The sequence below is a fragment of the Amblyomma maculatum genome, chromosome 1 (genome assembly GCF_055883805.1).
Source record: "Amblyomma maculatum isolate TAMU_Amacu chromosome 1, ASM5588380v1, whole genome shotgun sequence".
NCBI classification, from domain to species: domain Eukaryota; kingdom Metazoa; phylum Arthropoda; class Arachnida; order Ixodida; family Ixodidae; genus Amblyomma; species Amblyomma maculatum.
In genome coordinates, this window is record NC_139344.1 from 97,237,615 (window position 1) to 97,262,821 (window position 25,207).

The window sequence follows — 25,207 nt, forward strand, 5'->3', positions numbered from 1 at the left end:
CGGGATGCTGCGGAAAAACTGTTCTAGACAGAGAGATGCACTCGATCATGTTGTCTCTGCTTTCGTACACATTTACCCCTTTCAGCCACTTGATTAGGTTGTTTTTCAACGTGTACACAAACTCCGCATAATCCTCAGTGCTCTGTTTGGTTGCCTCTCTAAAACGCTGTCTAAAAGCCTCTTCCAAAAGGCGGTATTTTTTTGGGAGAGCTGATTTCACCTTTTCATACTTTCATGAATCCTGTTCGCTAAGCCGGGCGATTACATTGACAGCCTTGCAGGGTAAATTAATAACCGCTATGACCACACGTTCTCAGCGATATTGTTTCTTCTGCAGGCCCTGTCAAAGTTAACTAGGTCAGACCGATGTCTTCGCCCATTTTGTAGGGATTTTCGGGTTCGTTCTTTATCATTTGCAATAATGCCTACTACGTACATTGCTATATACGGATCACCACATCACATTCGCCTACGGCTGCTGAATAATTTATAATCAAATTTCTTTTCTCATTTGTTTTGGTTTCAACAACCGAGCGATAGCTGTGACGTCAAAGTAAAATCTAGGTCACGCGAAGGATGTAAATTCAGCGATGTAACCATTGCTGTGTCATTGAATTCACTATAATGGTAAAGCAGCCAGCCTGCCTTAAGAACGGAATCACTACAGGTGAAGAATGAGAGATTATATCGCTGTTTTTTTCATGCCGCGCGTCGGGACATGATTGTGACGTCACCTGCCATCTCTTGGCCATCGAACCTGAAACTAGTGAAAAAAGAAAGTCAATTATAAATTATTTAGCCATCATGGACGAAAACTGCGTACGGATCGACATACAGGAATGTCTTACGCACAATTAATAAGAAAAAAAATGCCACCAAAATAACCCGTCTGCGGTGCCTGTTTTCGCGTTTTGGGCTGCTGTAGATGCTGGATTTTGATTTGTAGCTGCAACATTATTTGTAGCTCCCTCTGTTTATCTGCATCTTTTTTTCTCGTCCTTTATTATTTTATGTTCTTGCTCTCTTTGAACAATTTTCCACGCAATTTCGATTCCCCCTTCACCCGCATCGTTACTTTCGATTGCTGTGGTAACTTCTTGTTTCCTCATTTTTTTTTTTTTTTTTTGTCGGCTTCCACTCCTAGCTCCTCGCACAACAGCAGCAACTACTCCTTGACTATCTTCCTTGGGTTTATGATCGCTGTCCACAAGATGCCTTTGTCCACTCACTAAAGGTTCTTAAAGGTTCATACACTAAATTATAGGCATGGTTCAGGAAAGAACATCGACACGGGGGCTGAAACTACTGGCTACCGCGACTGTATACGCGCACAGCACAGCGCCGACCAAGGAGAAGCCGTCACGTCCCCTCCGGCCGAAGAGCACAACACACGGTGAACTTTCACGACGGTCTCTCGACCACCGGCCGAGCGTCTTCTTTTATTGGCCCGAGAGCCGGTGCCATTCAAACTCTCCAATCCGGACGCAGTAGTTCCGCGCGCCAAGAGGCCCAATTGGCGAGCGCGCTGGTCTGCCGTCACGGATCTGTCGCGGCGCGAAGCGGGAGAGGAGTGGGGCGCCTCCGCCACTCCGGCAGTCACCGAGGTTCCAGGTTATGTGGCTGCCTTGCCCGGATACGCCCGGTGCCGAGGCTTCCCCTCAATGCGCCGGTGCCACGCGGAGCAGCACTAGGCTGCAGTGCTCTAACCAGGCATTGTAAAAAGGCATACGCCACTCGCTTGCACCTGCTCGGCCGCTGCAGGAGCTGCGCGAACCGCGGCTAGGAGCTTGATCCCAATAGCGCATTATTAGATGACTCTCGTACCACTACACCTGAGGCACTTGCTAGTATGCGCGAAGCACCGGTGTAATCCAGTCCGCCGGGCATACAGGCGGCCTTAAGCGGTCACACTGTGCACGTCTGGATAAATCTGGGGCCGAAGCTCATAGTCCATTATCTGATTATCGCTGCCACACCTCGTAGCCTTTTACCGAGAGCAAGAAGAAAAGGATGAAATTATACTCTCTAACCAGTTTCCTTGCGCCGGCCCATTGTTGCCAGTACCGAGTGGGCTGTGCATTCGCACACTTCATCCATAGCAGAGCGGCCTTGCACTTCGGTATATTGTTGTTTGAGAGACTTAAATACCCTTATTAGCGCCCCTTTTAGTGGTAATATCATCGGGACAGCAATGCGTGATCGCGGACTGCACAAACAATCAAAGAAATTACAATATGATTGCCGAGAGCGTATGCAGGAAGCATGCAACGACAGTCCGAGTGCGGCTGTAATATATATGTTTCTGCGTCACCGCTTTCCGGTCTATCCTGATTTAATTCGCCTATGAACGTTTTTCGTAAGCCATACAGACTTAGTACCAATGACGGACTCACGATTATGATGCCCATTTTACTTATTCCGCCGTAGTAAACACGCACGCCGGTCAGGCCATGCATTCCGCAAACCCTCCGCGCCAAAGATACGGTGGATCGATCTCTTCTGCCAGCGCAAGAAGAGCATGCTAAAATCTGTTCTTCATTTAAGCAGTAAGTCGACAGCAAAAGAAAAATCTTTCTTGCGGATTTCTGGCCATTACCGTGTTATTGATAATTGCAATAAAACAAGTTCCGCAACATATTGCCGCTGGTGCGGCGCGCGGTTCATCGTCTGCACGCTGGCTCCGCTGCTAAGGTACATCTTTCTTTTACTGACACAATAGAATCGGCAGTAAGGCAGTTTCATGAGAGACCATTTACTCTAGCGCTGAGCAATTAGAAAGCGTTGTCGGATGTGCCTTCGATGCAAAACAATTTAGGCCTAGCGGGCGGCGCCGCTTTCATAAGCGCTGCTGTATGTGCTGCGAATTGTCGTCTTCGTTCATGGTGCAACTGAGAGCGCACGTTTTTTTTTATGTTTTGCTCAACAATACGCCCTGCAAATGATGCTGCTACGACGTACGGGACGGGGATATACGACGTTGTTGCGCCGCGACAATCACCAAGGCTGCACAAAAACGTCGACGGATGATACTTTAGACACCACATCTTTTATGTGCTGTTCTTGAATCGAGGTTTAACTTGAAAGTATACATTGTTGAAGCAGGACAGCTCGATCGTATATCGAAATGGGTCGCACTTTGAACCAATCCGGCGATGACTGGACAGCATCTTTCGTAGTATCTGTATTCCGCGTTTGGTAGCTGCCCGCACGGTTCATTCGATGTGTGTTTGTGTGTACAGTTACCATTGCGATTATAAAATATAACTGAAAATACATGTATCGGTAAAGATATAACAGATACATCCTCACAGTCAACTCTGACGAGTTCGGCCTGTGGAAGCGGAGCGCAGTCCAACAGCTCCCGCTAATGCCAAACGGTGTCGGATAGCTTTCACGAGCACTGAGAAACAGCACTTTTACACTGCCACATCTCAGCGCAGCCACAAGCGCAGCACAGCCCAAGATGGCGTCAAGAGGAGCCCACGGCCGGTCTCGAGAAAGAGCGCGCGCTCTTTAGGCGCTCTCTCCCTCGAGACCGGCAGTGGAAGAGCCGTAGCGAACTTTCCCAGTTTGGCTCATACGGGGCGCCACTATCAAACTAAGATGGCTACGCCCGAGCATCGAAACTAAAATCGTCATAAAAGTTTTTTTTTTTTTTTAATCGAAACCTTCACTACGCCAGCTTTCCGGGCCGTCAGAGTCACGGAAGTTTTCATTTTCAAGTGACCTTGACAGATGCAGCGCCTTTCCTTTCTTATAAACTAATTTACAATTGAAGCTAAATGTTCACTACACTAGGTTCGCGCGACACTAAATTTGACCTTCAGTTAGTGACCTTTTCCTCCCAAAACGTAAAGTAATAGCTCGCCCCCCCCCCCCCCCCCTAGGTGGTCCGGATCCCCAGGTGGTCGAAAATACGTACTACGCAGCCCTCCCCTACGGCACCTTTATCTCTTACCATTTTCACTCCCATCTTCCATTCCTTACGGTGCGGTTCAGGTGTTCACAGAAAAGTGTGACAGATACTGCGCCTTTCCTTTCCTGTGAACCAATTACAAGAAAAATTATGAAAAGATCGCGGATTGAAAAGGAGGCGTGACGTCAGCGGAGTTGCGGTGGCGCTGGCGACAGCAGTCACTTTCGTGGTGTAGGCAAAAGCGCGGGCCGTCTGCATTGGATGCGCGGCGATTGCTGTGTTTTCGGGCATAATTCCCAATATTTCTACGAGCTGTGGTGCGGTTGATTGCGCCACGAGGCACAAAAGGCAAAATGGCACTTGTTTTAACATGTTTCTTGCGGTAGAATAAAGATGAGAGCGAAGGGCAGCGGCATTGAGCGCGACAATTGTAGACTCTTCGGTGACGGATTGCCTTCGCGGCTATATGCGTTGCAGTTCTTCACCGAAACTAGATCAGTTCGTTTGCAACCCTTAATTATCATGACTGCTTTTCGGCGGTATGACGAATAGCGCAAGAACAAACGCCTGCAGCTCGTGCCCATTTTGATATATTACTATTAAGTTAAGTTCAGACGCGATATATTCCGTGTGCGTATGATCCCGCAGGGAAGCTGCACTGTGAGTTCTATTCACTTGCAGTGCTGCCCGTGCATATGTTCACACAGAAAGGACAAAAACGCTGCTGTGAAGGTAATTGCAATTACTTTGAGCGCGGTCACTCCAGTGCGATATTGCTGGCTATAACAGGCCCGGACCTGTAAAGTATAGCTTTTCTCTGTTTGTACTTTCACGAGTTTCAACGAGTCTCTTCATCACCGGTTCTATAGTAAACATTGTTATGATCCGGGCAGTCCCGCAGCATTATTTCTCATTTCGAAATTTTATTTTTGGAGGTCATTATAAGATCCTGACGAACGAATTAAATATCCACGTACAATCTAGCTCTGATCGAGCAGGATATTCGTATATATGGTATATGGAGTTCAATGTTCTAAAGAGGAATCGACTATCAGGGGTGCAAAATAAGCAGAATAAGATGCATGATGCGCATTTGAATAAAAAATTTCCAAGTATATTAAAAAAAGCTCAGCAGATCACGCAAATTTCGCTGCAAGCGATCGTGGAGAACGTTTCATCTGCACTCATGCGTCTCTCCTATAGAGCAAAGAGAACAAAATGAGAGCTTTCGTACTAGCCTTCATGTACATATTAACCTGTGAATGACCTTGCTACATCTGTAAGATGAGATAGACGTCAACGTCTTTCTTATCGGGCAGGCGAAAACAAGTTGGCAGTGCACTTTGCCAACATGTTAAAAAGATCTAAAAGATTGAGTTCTTCTTATTAGATACGAAATTCTATGACTTAAGTTGCCGGTAAAGTGAGCTAGAAATGTGATTGCCGATATTATTGTAGTGAGTGCTCGAAGCAACAGAAAGGCAGCTCAATAGATTCGTCATGTGAAAAACACACTTCCAGTCATTCATATTGTCGTCCTCCTTGCATGCGCTAGGAAAAGGCCTGGGAGTTGAACATGGTTGACTATTAGTCTTTCTTATACATTGCGCTTTCTCGTTTTTATTTAACTTAATCACTCACGGGCGTCGCCTACGTACCGCAGCCGCGCGCTGTTGAGGCCACGGAGAAGGAAGCCAATGCAGCGCTCTTCGCCAAGTAATTCTAGCTGTAATCGGCTGATAATGTGCGGAAATACTCTACAGGCATAAACCAAGCTATTTCTACGCATAAGCGAAGCTTACATCTCACTGTATTCGCACGCGCGGACTGGTTTCGAAGGCAGCGTCACTTTGCGCAGTGTAGGCACGCTGCGCTTTTGCCTACACCCCATGTCGCTGCCGATCGCAGCGCCACCTTTGTTTACAAACATGTCCGTCAGCTTTCGCTCGATCAGGTTCAAGCCATGCTAACCATCACAATTTTTTTTCCTTGAGAAATGCCCGCTGTTCAGTCAAAAGGCGCGATGAGCGGAGTGCCGATTCTGTGCGTTCGCATTTTTTTTTTCTTTTTACTTTTGATGTTTTTCTTCCGGTGGTTTGGCGGGGTGGCTGGTATGCGCGACGCAGAGAATGAGTATGGTTTCTCGTAGCGGGCAGGGATCGTGTGTTTGCCTTCCTCATTGTTGTGAAAACGAGCAAGAGCACTGACTTTATGCAGTTGAGTATACTAGCGCACGCATGCATACGCGCCACGCGCGCCTATAGGGGGTATTCACGTGACGTCACAGCTGACGTCAGTATGCAGTCGACGCCATATTTGCGTCCTGTTCTGACTAGTACTAGTACGTGGCGGCGGTTAGCTTAGCTGTTCGCGCGCGTCCGTTTGCTCTGCCACTCTGCCTCATGCCAGCACCGTTAGTCGGTATTATGAGTGACAGTTCGATTTATCGGCAAAGTGTGCGCGATGCGGACAGAGACCTGTACGAAACAAAACTTTGGAATCAACCCGTGTGCAGTCGATGTGCGCAACTGCACGGTAAGCGTCGGCCTGTGCCCACGCATAGATACGTGCGACATTCATGAATTCCTTGTCCTACGGACGAGCTTCGTCACAAGAAACCAATAGCAATCCTACTGACCACTCGAAAAATGCAGCTACGTTACAAGCGGCTGGGTTAAGAGCCGCGGTTGAAGCAGACGAACTCGCTCTTTGTGCAATTACGTTCGTGCCGTCCAACGTTTATACCAACAAAACGCTGAGTGTTTGTAGCTGATATTCTGCATAGAAATGGCGTTTGGTAGTCAGTATCTTTTATACAAAATTTGTTTCGTGTATTTGCCTCAATCGATCAGAAGAAGTCGGATGTTCGCATCGTCTGTGGCGGTAAGGAAGCAAAAGAAACCGCTGCCACAGGCCACAGCGATGACACCGGTGGCGCCACCTCGTTGCCTTGCGGGCTCGAAATAACTTATTGCAACAAAACTCTTGAAATACAGCGCAGTTTTGGCCAAGCTAAACTTGATTTGTTATTAGAGATAAATAAGTTTGTAAAGTTCTTCAAACCTTCTGCAAAACAACTCTGCCCGCCTACGTTCCTTCGCCGAATCTGCATGCGGTCTGCTTTGATTAGCAGCCGACACAGACGATGGGAACATCCGACTTCTGATCGAATGAGGCAAGTACGACAAACACAAAGTTTAGCGAGCCCTCTATGAAGGATTTTATTGCAGCAAAACACAACGAGGAGGTGTTGGCGGCGCGCTGCATGCATGCGCATGACTGGAAGCGATACAGCGCTGCTTTTTTACCGGGAATGTGTCTTCCGAGTGCGTGAAGGACAGTCGTGCACGGATAGTGACAAGAGCTGGCTGCTAAGGCACATCCGGAAGATTCCAGTCCAGCCCATTTTGACATACATTTCTCATATTCCATGATACTTGTGCGGTTGAGCCGTGCCAGCCATACGTGACGTCGCGTCTCGGTGAGGTATCTCGTTCGAGTGGAGTTGTTCGTGTGTACTTCCGGAACCTTAAAATGCCGAGGTCGTTCGCGCAGCTCTTCAGCTTCCGTTGTTTACACTGTGCACGCGTCTATTACAGTCTACGATAGCTCAGTAAACAACATATAGCTGCGGATGCCACTGCTTGTAGAACCGCACGACAGCACTTGATACGTACGTTCGCCCTGTTCGTTCCGTGGACACAAAAATGGCCGACTGTGCCTCAATTACCCACAATGCAACGCGTCAGTGAATACCCCCTATACACATATTTGCACTTTTGTAGTGGCGGGAAAGAAAACTGTCAAGACTCAGGCCACCTTCTTAAGGGCGCGTAAACATTAAAGTTTGGGATTTAGATGCGGAATCATCCAATATGTTGCTAGCTTATGGGCGGACAGCCTTTCGCCGCTATAGTCGTTTTACATAATGGGCGCAACTTAGGTGCAAAAGCGGCCGATCCCAGCTACATAGTGATCTAACGCACTGCGCACAGAAGCAGATAAATCTTCAGCGCTCCCTTCGTTGCTGCACCGACCGCCTAAGCGCATACTTCACTGCTAAGTGCGGGCAAACGGACCCGCCCCCCCCCCCCCCCCCCCCCCGGGCGCAATCCAATAGGTCCATTCGGAAAATTTACATACAATTGAAATGAATTGGTCAAAAACCAGTGTTTTCGCCATCCACTGGGCCTAACCATTTAATAAGAATTGGTGCTTCTTGGAAATAATTGGCCACCCATCAAGATCAAATGGTTCACCATTAGAAATTGAATGGCATACCGATTGAGCCCAAATGGTTTGAACTCAAATAAGTGAAAAAAAGAATGAAAATTCAATTTAGTTTTTTTTTTTCTGAAGGGGATGCAGAGTGCCAAATTTTATACAAGTGGATTGAAAAAGATTTTTTTTACAGAAATCGTATGAAAGAAGCATGCATCACACACATGCAACTAAAACAGATTCAATGTACATCCACAGGACATTTTTAAGAGACATTATACTCTATTCCTTGGACAGTACTGCTGGGTTCAGTGACACTTAATTCTCCGTTATTCAGAGTTACCTTATTTAGTTATGCCTGCACTGGCGTGGACACGATAGTATCAACTAGGAAGATTAAGTGGCAAATACCTTTTACAAGACCTTAAATTTTTCACTGTCATATATATATATATATATATATATATATATATATATATATATATATATATATATATATACATATCTCATTCAAGAGTATCACACTGACTTTCCTAATTAAAAATGTTCCCTTTCGACCAGTTAGAACCAATGTGAAGTCCAAATTGGTCTCATGACTACCAATTGGAAGTGAAGCAACCAAGTGGGCTTCCCAACTGGGAGTGAAGAAACAAGTTGGATGCCCAATTGGTTTCTTCACTCCCAAGTGGGAAGCCCATTTGGTTTTGTGACTCCCAATTGGAAATGAAAACACCAACTGGGCGTCCCAATTAGGTGTGAAGAAACAATTTGGGTTGGACAGGACCCTCTGAACAAACCATTTGGGATCAGCAGAACCAATTAAGTATGACTGGTCATTCCAATTGGACCCATTAGTTTTTTTACTGGGACACGCATACACGCACGAAGCGAGTGCCGATGGAAACTCCATGCTGTCCCTCGTTTGAAACCCTGTTTGGCCAGCCTCAACACTAGTCAGCTTATCTGCCCCTCCTTTCATCCTTTTTGCACTGTAGAGGGGGAAAGAAGAAATTGTGCATTTGCTTTGCTTGCAGGACTGCTAGACCCCCCTCCCCCCTTTTCTTAGCTTCGGTGACTACCCCTTTATTACTTTAGACCACATAACTCATGTTTTTACATTATTCAATGGTTTTAAAGATTACTCATGTACTATAGGAAATTTACACATAATAACCAAGTTCGAAATGCACAATGCAGAGTCCTGAAATTCACATTCATAACGTATAACGTAGACTTTAACATTTTGGAAACACTTTTCCTGTTGTGTCAGTATAGGTGAAGTTTAATATTATAGAGCGCAGCACTTTGGCGCCCATTCCTGGGTTTCGCGGCGTCGGCGTTGTCCCTCGTAACCAGCTCCGCTTTCACTCCCACCTGCCTTCCTTCCCTTATGGCGTGATTCAGGTGTCCACAGAAACAAGTGTGACAGATACTGCACCTTTCCATTCATGTGAACCAATTATGAAAGGCACGCTTCACAGCACAAGTGGAAGACGTGACCACACATGGTACACACTGCAAAGATGATTCAGGTGTCCACAGAAACAAGTGTGACAGATTGTGTGCCTTTCCATTTCTGTGAACCAATTATGAAAACCACGCTTCAGAGCTCAACTGGAAGACGTGACCACGCATGGTACACACAGCAAAGATAAGTCATGAATGATGCGAGCGCCCACACCGAACTGCAGGGTAACATGTGCAGTAATCCAGAATTCACACACTCACAGAGAAAAGCATCATATTTTGATGTAGCTTGCATATATACACCACCAAGGTAAAAATAAAAAACTGTCTCGAATGCCATCGTTTCAACATTAAGCTCTTTGGTGCCCGTTCCTGGGTTTCGAGTCATTGTCACCATTGTTCCTCGTAACCAGTTGTCTGTAATTGTACATACATGTCTTGCTCGAATTCTTTGCCTCAATCTATCGAAAAAGCTGAAACAGCTGATGAGCTGCACTAAAATTTCTCATTAGGAAGTACCGTAATCGTCTCCAATTTTTTCTTTTAATTTCTTAAATTTAATATCATAGCAATCAGCAGAGCAGTGTTGTTCTGGCACTCCTACTCATATAATGCTATAAATAATGCACACATGATTTAGAAGTGTGCTAATAATGTGCCACATTTCACAAGTACACTTGTTCCATGTTTACACCATGCAAAAAACTGCCAAGACTTTTTCTTTTCTCTGGAGGGAACAAATGACAGTGATAGCTGTAATGCTCTTCCACAGTGATTACTTGCATGATAACTTGCACTGGCCCACGTGGACAGCAATACTGTAACATTGATAACTGAGGTAAATGTAGCCCTTTGTTGTTATTACATACCAGGCTAGCCGATCAAAAAAATGCCTACACACAGTGTCCAATCCACAATGCTAACAATAAACACTGTAAATGCTGGGGAAACATCCTCACACAGCTATCAAATCTAAAAATGTTTGACTGCTATTGGACTGCATTTTGTAACACACTAACTGATTCACACGGTTATCAGTGCCATGGAAGCTAGAAATGCTTTCTAAATTTACTGTGCAACTTCTACTTCAACATGGTGACCATTTGGGCTGGTTGGTGCAAATTTAACATACTGAACCACCAAAAAACAAAGAAACACAAGAAAAGAAGTACATGAGACAACACTGTCCCATGCCGTCCCGTGTACTTCTTTTCTTGTTTCTGTGCTTTTTGCTGGTTCAATATGTTAACTTCTACTTCATCACATTATGCCTCATATAAATATGATTTCACGGTGCTTTTGGAACAAACGGAACAATAGAAGTAACATTTCTTTGGATTTCTTCATCTTCAAGGTCTCTTTTAGAGGGGCATGCAAAGTTACTTACTAAAACTAGAAACTTCTTTCTGCACAGCAGAAAAATTTTTAAGCTATAGCTTCACTAACACCGAAGACATCAATCATCAAACATGATGCTCATTTCCTCTTCCAACTAAACGCATGCCGGCACGTAGGAAAAAAGTTAATAAAACAAGCTGCAATGGCTCCCCAGAGTGCCCCACACCACTCGTGTCACTTGAGAATGCCCAATGCGAAGGCACAGCGAAAAAGCGCAGTTGATGTCTACAGGAAGCGGCAGCTATGAACTCGCAGTTGTGGGTAGTCGCCAGGAACGGTTTTTAAGAATTTACAAATTATAGGGTCCACACACAGCTTTCATATTTGACTCGAATACTCACAAAGATCACATCTAAAGAGTTGTTGCAGTAAAATATTACCGTATTGTTTCAGGGTCCTTTCTTTGCCTCCCCACGCTCTATAGCCAAAATTTTAGAACTCAGTCGGCCTGGCAGAATAAAGCTGTTCTGGCATTTTTGATGCCATATATATAGGATATGACAATTTTCATACAGCTGCCTCAATTTGCACACACGGCCATGTCCTGTGGCAGCACTGACATCTAGCCACCGTCAGGCGGAAACTTTTCTGCACTCCCAGTAGTCGTTGAGCATTGCCTCTGGAACGCGCAGGTCCCCCCAAAATTACAACACTTAATTTTGCTGAGCAGGTATTTTGCTGGACCCCCTTTGGGGTGTTTCCTGGTACATCTCAAGAATGCAGTCGAAAATTCACCTCTAAAGAGAGCCTAGTAAGACAGCTGCAACTGTCAACACCATTGGTTCGCATAGGTGGGGGAAATTGTAAGAATGGACGAATCGCCAACTAAAATGAATGAACAGTACATCATACAGGTCATAAGGAGACACTGGGCAAGAAATCAATACAGCTTGTCTTTTTATCTTATATGTGTGTGTACCAAGATGAACGGAACTATGAAAGACACTTAAAGTACACAAAGTACACTCTTAGAGAGAATACATTGTCTGCGATTCACCTGTGAATCGGAATAATAGACTACTGGCATTGCTCATGGACCCTTCCACCAGTCCCACCCTGGACTGCAAAAAGCTGCGATGTTGACGGATCCTCCCGCCCTGGACTGCAAGAAGCTGCAGTGCAGAAAAAAAAAGGAAGACAAAACAGGAATGCAAAACGATAGATACATACTTTGTCTCTTTGTCCTTATTTTTCATTTGCACTGCCATTTTTTCCGCTCACAATGAACCAACTTGCTCAATTTAAGTTTTCGCCCTCGAAACTCACAGAGATTATGAGGATTCATCGTGAACATAGCACGAAATAAAAAGACAAAATTGGAGGGTCTCTTAAATGTCTCCTAAGAGGAGAAAGGCGAAAGCCTACCCTTCCTATCCTACAAAATTGCCTCCCATCCTTAGCCTCTTGGCGGTATTCGTTGTAGTACTACACATAATTATAATTGGTTTACAGGAAAGGAGAGACGCCGTATCTGTCACACTTTCTGCGACACGTGTGCGTTTGGATGGTACACCATCGCTCCTGTCGCATGGTGTTCCTTGGCGCGCGTTCAAGTGTGGGATTGCAGATGGCAGGAACGCTAGACAAGATGAGACTTCTTTTATCGGCGTTCATTGCAGCGCTACATATAGTTATAATTGGATTACAGGAAAGGAGCAGTATCTCTCACACTTTCTCCGGCAAGTGTGAGTTTGGACGGTACACCATCACTCCTGTCGCGTGGCGTTCCTTGGCGCATTTAAATGTAGCATTGCAGATGGCAGGGATACATGCCGCCTCGGCTAATCAGAATGTCGCAAAAGCGGGACACACTTTGTTCACAACAACATGAGCCATTAAAGGCTTTCGCCTTAAAAGGAAGAAGCAAGACACGACATGAGCACCACCTTCACCAAAAATCTGATTCAACTCGCCCAACTTGAGAGTGAGCGTAAACAGTCTTTGATTTGAATTTTCAGCACCCTTCAAGGCACGTATGGCCATAATATTTTCAGTGATGGCCATAATGGCAGAGATTATTTTAAATTCAAACTTATTGAGGGATTAGAAGGCGCAGCATGTATACCACTTTGGGTACAACGCTCGTGAGCACTCACAGTTCATCTGTCATAGTCCATAAGAGCAGTTATCAAGCTTGGGTGTGCCAAAGGCCCCTCACTGATCAACTAAGATGAATGGGGCTTTCACGTGTCTGTGTGCAAGGTATTAGACTAATGAATAGCGCAACTGGTTATGCCCACTAAACGTTTTCACTTTGCCATGTAAATATGCGTTTCTCTTTTTATATGTTTGTGCTGTCTTTTCTTTTGCCATTTTCATGGTGCAATACAATCACAATAACAGCAGTAGTGGTGGTGCAGTGCATGGCAGACGAATGAATGTTTTGGTGAGGAGTGATCTGCATAAGCAATACAGTGCGAACGGCATTGTGGGTGTAGGTTTTTGTAATGACTGAATGGTGCTCGGCGTACGTGATCCACTTTGGTTGGCACAGCTGGGGTACCAAAGCCCCACTTACAAAGCCTTTATGAGCTTCTATTTTAAAATTACTGGACTAGAGTAGCAAACACTTCAATCTTTCTAAGCCACAGTAGTTGCCATAGCTACTGTTAATAAGAAGGATGAGCACACGAAAAATATAGTTAGCAAGCTGGTCATATGATCATAGCAGCATAAATGACATGCAACTGCCAACTGTCATCACACAGCAGTCACAGTGGTCTTTTACAAAATGAAAAAGAATACAATGACACCTGGTCGCAGCTGCAATCTTTTATTTCATAAATAACGGCTTAATAAAAAACGCTTGCTTTTCGTTTTGTTTTTTTTAATGAAGAAGAGAGCAGAGTGAGAAGGAGAGTGAAGGAGAAAGAGAGAGAGAAAGAGAGAAAGAGTTTGGGTTTAAAATGATGCTTATATATATATATATATATTGTGCCATGGGTGGCAGTAAATCATAAATGTATATAACATGGGAAATCCCCGTCTGGGGTGGAATGAGTCCCCATGCCGTGCTGCAGGAAAGGGTAGGAGGGCAAGGCAGGGGGCGCCTACTATCGGACCAGCCTGAGGCACTTCTTGAGATTGTCGATGGTCACCTGCTGCTCTTGGCGCTCCTCATCCAAAGACTTCTTGCTCTGATACAGCTCCTGCAGTAAGATACCCAACAGCCATGTTAAGAAAGCAACAGAGGCCATCTGCGGCTATTACACACAATGCACATGGTGCATAGCTATGCTCACTTTCACAGTCACAGCAATTATGAAAAAAATATGTGTTCAGTTCAGAAAAATGATACACATTGCAATGCAAGGTATTAAGCACAAGTTTTGCACTTAATGGTTCCTGTCACACATATACATTAAAAACAAAAATGTTTGTCTGCTTTGGCAAATCCGTGGAAAGCACCATCTAGTAGTACTGGCACCAACAGCACATGTAGTATAAATGCAGGCCGGAAGTTGACACGAAAGTAAGGTGTCAGTGCTGATGAACACTGTCCCAGATGTTCATTTGTAACGGCTTTCTGGACACTGAGTTGCAAATAACATGAATTGCATTGATGCCATTCGAGCTTGGGATCGAGCAGTAAGCATGCAAGGCACAATCCATAAAAGAGCCACTGCAGATGAATGCCAATGCCTTAGCACTGGCACAAAGTGAGAGTAACTGTTGAAGTGTGCGCATTATTTTTTATTCGTGATAACTTAAATTTGGCACCAATCCGCCTTTTGCGCGAGGATGTGGCGCCATCATGCGGGAGCGGGCGGGAAACACATTGAGCGGCAGTGTAGCAGACGACGCGAAAGCGCACCATACGAAATGGCCACGCCAACGCTGGTACAAAGCGAAAGCTTCCCCCCTTTTTTGGCCTCGGAGCGGAAAGTAGTGACAGTGATTGCAGCATATCATGTTCACGCAGTATGGGGGAAGGTAGAGCGTTTTCACAATCCACTCATAATGCACGTACGCATATACTATCTTCGTATTGTAAGAGCGTGTAGCACGGGCCGTGTTCGACGTGACAGAATGAGACGCTCTCAGCGTGCAGGTTTTCGGCAGACAGGAGAGCGTAGGGGCAGAGAGAGAGAGAGAGAGGGATCTCAAAGGGCAAAGCAGCCAGGGGCTTGTTGATGCTGCAGAGCTAGGTGGAATCGTCTCCTGTGACTTAGAGCGGCGCATGTGCGCGGGGTGTCTCGAGTTACCGAGCACAATGCGGTCACCGCGGCGCCGGCATGGTGCAATGGGCGTCGCTTCCTCCTCGCGTCATCTACAACCGTGCAGCTATAGGATTTCATTCACGAAGATCGGCAGAGAGTTACATATACACACCCCGTGAAAAGGGCATTGTCCCGGCCGGAATGCACACCTGCAGGAAACGCGCTGCATTTTTCTGGCAATGGATGATTCAGAGCTGTAGCCGGTTTCTGGCCTCAGGAGTCAGAACGGATGTGGTCGCAGTGGTGAAAAGGTTCTCGGTGCGCAGAGAATGGTCATTCTGTTGTGAAAGGATCTCCAACGTTCATTTCTGCCTCCGCCGCAATTTCTGCGGAATCAACAACTTGGTGATACATGTGAATCTCCTACATATCGGATGCGCATCTCGGTCAGGAACCAACCCTGTTCTACGTCCAGAGCGATCCACTCTGCACGTGAACGAGCATGAACCCACCAGGAGACTCATTTATTGTGCCGGGCGGTTTCCTTGCCGTTGCAAACGGTTGGACGGAGACGACGATTATCAAGCTCCCTAACGAAGTGCATCTGATTGCGTACATTAAAGGAACAAAGTCCGGATGCTTTGGCGTGCACGAAGGCCAGCCTTTAATTAAAAAAAAATATACTGTGCGTCGTGCAAGTGTCAAGTGCGTCATATGCTCCGAGCAGCAAAAACACAGATACTACAGGTATGTATGCATCTAAGCGAAATAGGCATGATGAAAAGTACCTACTGGAGTTTTCACCCAGGCTGTAGCGCACCAGAGATAGCTGCAATGAGGATTTCTACGGTGCATGATTGCTTGGTGCATGAAGGCGATGTATTTTGTCCCTTCTTATCTTTATGTGCGAAAGCTCTAGGTGGCTTAGATATCACAGGCGGCTGTGTGCGCTAGGCCGTAATATTTAGCATGTTTTATCGTGACTGCCACCTCACTAACAAGAAAAAAAAATACGGCATTTTAATGCACTGCCGTTCGCGAGCCTCATGACCAGCTCAACCACTCGGCTCGCTAACGGCGGTGCATCACAACAAACACCCTTTATTTCTTCTTTTTAGTCAGGGGGCAGTCGCGATAAAACATGCTAAATATTACGGTCTAGCGCACACAGCCACCTGTGATATCTGCGCTACCCGGCCCCTTCGCACATAAATAAAACAAACGACAAAATACATCGCCATCAGACGCGCCGAACAAATGCTCATTGCGGCTATCACTGGTGGGTTACAGGCTTGGTGCAAACTCCGGTAGATACTTTTCATCATGCACATTTCCTTTAGATGCATACATACCTGTAACGAAGTGTAACAGTCGAGAGCACGCAGTCGGCTGCCAAGGTCGCCCATTCACGTCTTGACGCTTGGTTGCCCTAATCCAAGCTTCACGCCGTTGCAGGTCGCGGCTCGCCGAAGGAAAGATAACAAAATGCGTCTTGCATCCCGGCACGCCTCAAGAGTGGCAGCCGTAAGCGGCACAGGTGGTTGGCATCGTTTTACCGAGGCTGTGAACGTGACCGCGCCTCCAGCCCCCGTGCGTTGGCTATGAGTGCGGCGACGAGAAGCGCCGTCGACGCCGCTCAGTGTGTTTTCATCAGTCGCCGCTGGGGCTTTGCGCATGCGCAGAAAACTCGCGCAAAAGGCGGATTGAAAAACACTCATAAAAACTAGGATAAAAAGTTCAAAAACATTGCAATTCTAAAAAAAATATGCAGATTATGTGGGTGCCCTGGTGTTGAGACAACACATTCTACACACTCGCCTGGCTGGACCAAAAGTGTAGTAAAATCGCCAAGCTCGACTATGAGGCAAGTGAGTTATAGTGCGAGTGTCACTAAAGTTATTGCATGACACCACACAAATGACACTAAAAGCATATTTCATTGTGACAGGGGTATCGTAACATCATGCATCCAGAATGCATAACACACACACACACACACACACACAAACACACACACACACACACACACACACACACACACACACACACACACACACACACACACACACACACACACACACACACACACACACACACACACACACACACCTTATTCCAACTTGATACATGCAGCTGTCCAGACATGTTTGCACACAACCAAGAACAGCTGTCACCCAACGTCGAGCCCACCACTGCACTCGTCCACATCACATGGTCAGCACACCTGCCAACTGCTAATGCAGATATGCTGGCAGTTGATGGCGTCACCCATTGGTTGACGATGTCACCCACTGGGTGATGACATCACCACTGGGTAATGATGTCACACCCCTCTAGGCCAACCAATGAGGATTAGGTCCAATGTCAGCGGTGTGAGCAAAAAATCATGGGCATGACCTTGGCACATGACAATAGGCAGGTGAAATGGTTGTGCACTGACTGGTCCTCCCTTTTTGAGATGTCACTAGACCACATGATATGGTCAAAATGGCAGGTGCTGCCAACTTGGACTTCACCTTTGAGGTGGGAAGGTAAGATCAGAATCCAGCCTTCCAGGATCCTTGGGTTCTGAGTTAGACAAGCTGCTAGGACACCTAACAGCTTCCTTAATACAGGTAAACGTTAAACCCCAAGTTCCCAGCTGTGACGTCATCGTTAATTGCGCGTAGAACAGAGGAGCAGAGGCTAGCCAGAACGCCGAGCAGGAAGTGTGCACTGCCAGATGAGTAATATTTTTGGTAGAGCAAACCATCGCAAATGCAGAAAGGGTTCGCAGATGGCGGATCACGAGCTTTTTCAAAAAGCAATACCAAGTCTTAACCTTTGTGCTTTTCTCGCTGGAAAATGGCAATATCCAGAAATTGTGAAGAAACAGCGGCAAGATAGCCATCAAAGTTGTCATTACGAAGAGTAGTCGCGAGGAGAAGCCGCGAGAGGCAGTCAGCGTCTGCTTGTTGGCAGCCACGTTTGTACCACACAGTGAAGTACAACTCCTCAAGGCGTAATGCCTAGCAGGCCAACCTACCACAGAGGTTGCGCAGTTTCATCTGCCAGCAAAGCAAATGGTGATCCGTGATGACTGTAAAGGCATGTATATACAGGTATGAGCGAAACCGCTGTACGCCGAAAACGAGATCCTCTTGCTCTGTCATGGTATAATTGCAATCAGACTTGCTGAGGGTGTGACATGTGAGAAGCAGCGTATTGATTCCCACCATGCCGCTGTATAAGCACAGCACCCAAGTCGATGCCGCTGACACCAGTGTGGCGTTCAGTAGGAGTTGTTGGGCTGAAATGACGCAGTATGGGCCGCGAGATAAGAAGAAACTTGAACCGGCAAAATGCAGACTCACATTCAGGAGTACATTTGAAAGGCATATCTTTCAGCAAGAGGCATGTGAGCGGGTATTCGCCAAATTGTCCGCAATGAACTCTCCCGCCATCAAGACGTTATGAGCCGCAATGCAATCCCCTCTGACGGCTGCTCCCTGCAAGCAGCTCCGATCCAGCGCTCCCCTTCTTGGGGTACTACCGCTCACACATGCTGTCCGTGAACCCTGGAATGACTCCTGCGGCCCTGCTCCACTCACTCACTCCTACTACAGCGCGCCACCTTGTCCGCAATGTCACCAGCGACTGGACTTTGCCGATCGCTTCGATCCTGTCTCCGAGGGCTATTATCCTGACCATGCTCGTGAACCACCAGTTTGCTACCGCTGTGGTATGCTCGGCCACATGGTATCCCAATTCTGCCGCCGCTGCAACCAGGTTCCACGCTACCAGCGCCAATGGTCGAATCGTCGATCTAATGTGAGCCCAGAAGTCCATGACCCGACCTTTCCGCCCATTCAAGCTCCTACCGCTACGCACCACCACGGAACAACTCTCCAGCTTCTGACCGGAACCTGACTCCCCCTGCTCACTGCTCCCAACATTCGCCCTCTCCCCACCGTGTTTCGCCGCCCCCGGGAAACTAGCGTGTGCGGCCGATGGAGGTGTGGTCACCAGGTCGTCACTGTTACCAATTCTTCTACCTGTTGTTATGCTCAAGAACCGCCTGGAAGTGTTAGTGGATGGTGTTTGTGTTATGGCCTTAGTGGATAGTGGTACTACGGTGTCCGTGATGAGCAGAGCCTTTAAGAATCGCCTCGGCTGTAAAATTATGTTTGGTTGGGATCGAACTGTCATATTTCGTGGCGTAGGGGGAGAATTGTTCGTTCCACTTGGTATTTGTTAAGTAAATGTAGTGATTGCTGGCCATGTGTTTAGAACTGAGTTTACGGTGCTCCCTTGCTCTAAGCACAACATTATTCCAGGTGTTGACTTTTTACAACAGTGTGGCGCAACTCTAGACTTTAACAATGGCGAGATATCAATAAGCCCAAGCCTTCGATAGGCCTTCACAGAAGAATTTCCGCGGGCTCCCCAAGCATTTTCTGTCTTTGAAGATACTGTCGTTCCAGCGATGTTCACCACCTTTGTGCCAGTTGCATCCCAGGGAGCGATTTCCAATGCCTTCGACGCTCTGGTAGAACCCACTTCCCTTGCCAGCACGAAAAAGAGTGTGCTGGTGCCCCGCAGTGTTGTTCGAGTGAATGAGGACCATGCCACGCTTTAGACTGCCGATCATTCCAGCGAACCTGCCATATTGCCGCGTGATTTGAAACTCGCCGACTTTGAAGAATGCCCTTTTGTGCCAATTGCAGCGTTCAGCGACGGCATTGCTCCTCCAATTATATGTCTCAATCTGACTGATTACCGATTCCTATCTATGATAAGCAAATCGCTGCCCACCAACAACCGCCGGATATTAATGGAAGTTCTTTTGAGGCTTGTAAACGTGTTTGACTTTGCTAGAGATCAGCCACTATCAATTCCACCTTTCCGCTCCCAGCAAATGATCGACACTGGGTCTGCACATCCGATTAGACAGGCGCCTTACCGTGTCTCACCTTCAGAACGCAAGATAATTGACGACCAGGTACGCGATATGCTGCAACATGAAATTATTCAGGAATCATCGAGCCCATGGGCCACCTCTGTGATTCTAATGAAAAAGATGGCACATGGCTATTTTGTGTTGACTATCGCCGCCTCAACATTGTCACAAAGAAGGACGTTTACCCACTCCTGCGTGTTGATGATGCCACTGACTGCCTTCATTCAGCTTCCTACTTTTCCTCTGTTGATTTACGGTCCGGATACTGGCAAATCCCAATGCATCCGAAAAACGAAGAGAAGACTACGTTCGTGACTCCAGGTTGGTTATACAGTAAAACACCGTTAATACAGTACAACCTCGTTAATTCGAAGTCATCGGGACCGCGAGAAATCTTCGAATTAAGCAGGTTTTCGAATTAACCAAACACACCAAGAAATAAGACTTAGGCAAAAAAATTCGTTGCAGGAACGTGTTACCTTTATTCAGCATATTTTGAATTACTACTGAAAGTAATCAGAGATGCTGGTTTGCCGCGTCCGGTAGTTTGCGGCTCCTAAGGTCATGCTCTCGAGTTGGTCAAATAGACGAAACATCTCTGAACTTCCACCGCGGCACTCAATAAAACTGAGGATAACGTTCAGCGATCCGATAACTTCACCAAGAGCAGGTGCTCGGGGAAGCTCGTCGGTGTCGTCGCTATCGTCGCTGTCATCGCGCATGTTCGTACCAGCAGTGATCTCACTCTCCAAGTCAGAGTAGCCAGTCTGCTCTTCGCTCTCAATGTTGATATACTCGGCGAAGCCGACTGCGTTGGACTCATCCTCGGCCTTCGAACAAGCGGCCAACTCGGTCTTCGAACAAGCGCTCTTGCCTGCTTCCTGGATCAAGCAGAACTTCTTCTGCAGCGTTAGTCTTGTACTTTGGCATTTCTGCACTGCTACGGTCACAAAGCTAGCACTTCTGCACAGTCCCGCCCAAAAAAACGGCACAGTAGCCGACCCCTAACCACAGCGCACAACACAAAGAAATGGCGCAGGCGAGACCGGCGCGGCGGTGGTGGTGGCGTACTTGCAGCGTCGGAGGCACGGGGGAAAAGTGGGCGAAGCACACCAAGGGATGGAGTGGGGGCGAGGTCACGTGATAAAAACCGGTATGCCCGCCGTGTTGCAGTGAAGCACGTCTTCTCCTCTGCAGGCGCGTGTTTCGGCGGTGCGCGAGGCGCACTGTGGACCGATTTTTGTGCAGAGAGTGCTCCGGCTGGGGCGCTTCGCCTATAAATCATCACCATTACTTTGTCTCGCGGCTCTGTAGGGCCGTCGTTTCGCTGGGTTTGCGGCGAAACATGGATCAGGCATTGCCGCATAGCAGTCCAAATTTTCGAATTAACCGGGCTGGCGCAGGCCGCCTGTTCGAATTATCCGGCCAAATTTACATTGGAAAATATGGGACCGCAGAAAACCTTCGAATTATCCGGGATTTCGAATTAACCGAGTTCGAATTATCGAGGTTTTACTGTACATAGTTGGCAGAGACACGGGAAAAGTATGCACTATGCGATAGTACACCTTAACCGACCAGCACAAATTTGCCATTATTCACATTCTGAGATAAAAAAAATTCAGGCACAGTAAATTTTCCACGAATACATGTATGTACGAGCATTTTATTGGTGTGCTACCAACCAGAAATCTGCCATTTTCAGTTGCCGCCGCGGTAGTCGTACAGCGACAACAGCAGTCTCAAAAGCGGCGAGACTGGAGGTAAGCAAGTTTCATGCACGCGCTAATGCACTCTTTGTAGTTCTATTTTAAGTAGAATGAGTAATGATCAACTTTTCCTTAACTGTCAGTATGTGATGCTTCGATTGAATAAGCTTTGGCATAGTGCCGACCGTTCGCACACACACTAACGCAACAACTGCTTTGCGCTTCGTACAGCAACAGGCTCCAAACAAAAGATGCCCCAACAAAACGCGTGCTACCTGCCTGCAACACATCCACAACACAACAGCACCCGCAGGCCCGCAGTGAGAGGTTGGCGCGAGCAAGCAGCACGGCCGTGCGCAAGCAGTATGATGGTGATGGTTATCGCGATAGGGCTGGCAACAATACTACTCAGAGATACGTTCACATCAGTGTAGTCGATGCTTCTGGTTCCCTACTGACATCGACATCGCCGCATTCGTTGGAACGGTCGGAGCATGGCCAAAATGGCCGCAATGTTGTATCGCCGGCAGTCCGCACGTGACAATGCTTTCCTGAGAGGCAGAAAACGTTTCACATCGCAGCACAGCCAGCAAAACTGCAACGGCAGGTATGCACTAGGCTGTAGGCACTTTGTCAATACATAGGTTTCAATGGTGGCAAAGCCGGGAATTCTCACAACTACGTTTTAACCACAACTACTTGGTATGCGGGTATGTATTAACAAGGTTTTACTGTATGAATTTAATGTGATGCATTTCAGCCTATGCAACGCTCCAGCTCCCTTTGAAAGATTTATGGACACCCTTTTGAGTAGACTGAAGTGACAAATTTGCATGTGTTACCTATACGACGTAGTGATTTTCGGGAGGACCTTTGCTGCGCATAACAGCTGTTTAGCTGTTGTCCTTAACTGCATAGAGAAAGCCAGTCTTGTGCTGAACTCTAAGAAGTGTCGCTTCGGAGAATGCCAAACCATTATGCTTGGGCATCTAGTTAACATAACGGTGTTAAGCCTGACCCACAAAAGACTGAAGCTGTCAACTGCGTTAAAGAGCCCGAGTCTTTGAAAGAACTGAGGAACTTCTTGGGACTTTGCTCTTACTTTCGGCACTTCATCCTTAAGTTTGTTGACGTATCCTACCCAGCACCTACGTTAAGGTCTATTTACAGAATGAGACTCAACCTTAGCCTAGTGTGTTCACAGAACGATGGCAAGCTTCTTCTTCCTCACCCTTCCTTTTTCCTCTATTTTGCGCTCACTGACAATATAATATGGTAGCTTACAACTTTACAGTAATGAGTATGTGTAGGTTAGTAGAGGCACAAATAAAAGATTAGTAATTAAGCGAGTAACAAAGTGCCTGCATGCGAAAGAGGACCTGTGAGGGGGAACTGGCAAATGGGAACCATTAATGCTGTCGCGTCATACCCTTAAATGTGAAGTGTAGGTGTCTCCCCCATTTTTCTTTTCTCCAGTGAGGCTTCTAAAATGCTATCACATGCTGCAGGACACATAGTGATGATGCTAATGCGTTTCTGTTTGGAATACTGCAGCTACTAAAACATATGCCACCGCAGACTGCTTCATATAGCAGAATGCAGTTTGAACAGACCACTATATGCCTACTATGCCGTCTATATGCACGATAGAGTTGTGTGAATACTTTCTCTCTCTCTCTCTTTTTTTTTTTTTTACCTTTGTCGCGGTGTCTCAATGGTAAGGGCACTTGAATGCTGATTTAGAGAACGGGGGATTCAATCACAACCGTTTCGAAAGGCGTTCCCCTGCTGTGGGATTTGACTGCACAATAAACAATCCCACGTGGTAAATGTAGTGTGAATAACGAAAAAAAAAAAACGACACCAAAACCAGCCTCTGCAATCATCCGTCATAGCCGATGCCACTTTCATGCGTTAAACCTGGGCCAATATGCATTTCTTTTCTTTTTTTTTTTTTTTTTCGTTGTTGAAGGCTTCTGTGCATCCGTAAAAATTTAGTGAGCACATTTTGCTTTAGAAAAATGCTCGAATGTTTGGGAAACATATTCCTTGCACCTAATTGTTACCCTAAATATTACATAATACACCTAGATCAATGTACTTTACTGGTAGCCTATTATAATCATTATAATCCCTTTACGTCCAAGTGCTGTCTTCCGAGAAAACTCGTCGTTTCTGACAAGGGGAGTAAAACAGCTTCATGCGGGCTTAAATATTAGTGTTTAGTTTGGGAATAAATACATTCTTATAGTCGCATGATAAGATAACCTCCATTTCTTTCGGAATAGTTTTATATCCGGCATTTGTTTTGGAAGCAACTCTAATATTTTACTTCGCATAAGATTTAGTCACTGCTAAATAATTAGTGATAAAGAAATTTTCAGCCTCTAAAATTGCTTCCCAGAACATGATAGCGCCCATGCGCAGTTTATAACGATGTCTTTGCAGCGAGCAATTCGTAGCTTGCACTTCAACGTTACTGAAAATTAATCGCTGATTATTGTAAGTTCTGTCAAGTGTGTAAAAGTTCTCTCACACGGTGAAATTTATTCGCATTGCAAAACAAAATAATTACACTACTAATTTACCATTATATATTAACATCACACACATCAGAAATCCCTTATACTTTCCTCGGTTTCAGGAAATCATTTACAGTTAGTGGCGCATGCATTAATACACTATCACATTCTATGACAGTGGCCGCAAAAAGCATCTCGACAAATTCAATCCACTCAGCGCTGTACACGTGAACAATCAGCTTTCCTGTGCGGCGAGGTTTCCTGTATAGTGTCGGCGTGATCTCATTTTTGGGGAATACTTGTACGTGGTTGTCTGGGCCAGAGTTGATGTGCACTCAGTCTAAAGCAACTCGCCATGCAGTGCACTGCCAGTGCTACATTTAACCTGCTTAATCCTCGAGACAAGTACGATATAATGAACCAGGCTTTCTCGATTCAATCTAAAGAACTGCAGGTATCTGCGTGAGCTTGACACTAAATTCGCCGGTCTCACTCGCATGAGACACGCGCAAACTGTTTAAAAGTCGATAAGAAAAGCAAAGCTGTCATTAGGCAGGCCCAAGCATTAGGCGCGTGAGCGCAGTACAGCGCAAGAAACATGCAAAGTAAATCTAGAAGACTGGTGGTTGCGTGCTTTGTTTTCCTAAAATCCGCTCTTCTTCTGCTGCATTGGCGAAATCCTTAGATTTTTTTTCGCAATATTGCGGAAATACTGCAGAAGACACGTTTTCATCGCCAACAAACCCGCCGTAAACTCGGAAGCAGACCTACGCAGCGTGCGTTTCTGCGAGCGCCGCCGGCTGCCGATCCACACTACCGGAGCGACGGTGGCGCCACCTCTAGGTTGATCTCGCGGCGAATAATGAACAGTTAAA

The 25,207-nt window shown here is 46.3% G+C and overlaps 1 protein-coding gene across 1 annotated transcript in view; it reads right to left on the minus strand.

Moving 5' to 3' along the window:
* Nucleotides 1-13,759: 13,759 nt before the first annotated feature.
* LOC146203264 (uncharacterized) overlaps nt 13,760-25,207 on the minus strand; it is a 173,090-nt gene continuing 161,642 nt past the window's right edge. The window contains exon 18 of the mRNA XM_084588635.1: nt 13,760-14,151. Coding sequence (XP_084444761.1) covers nt 14,056-14,151 — 96 coding nt within the window. The 3' untranslated portion in view covers nt 13,760-14,055. The remainder of the gene's footprint in view (nt 14,152-25,207) is intronic.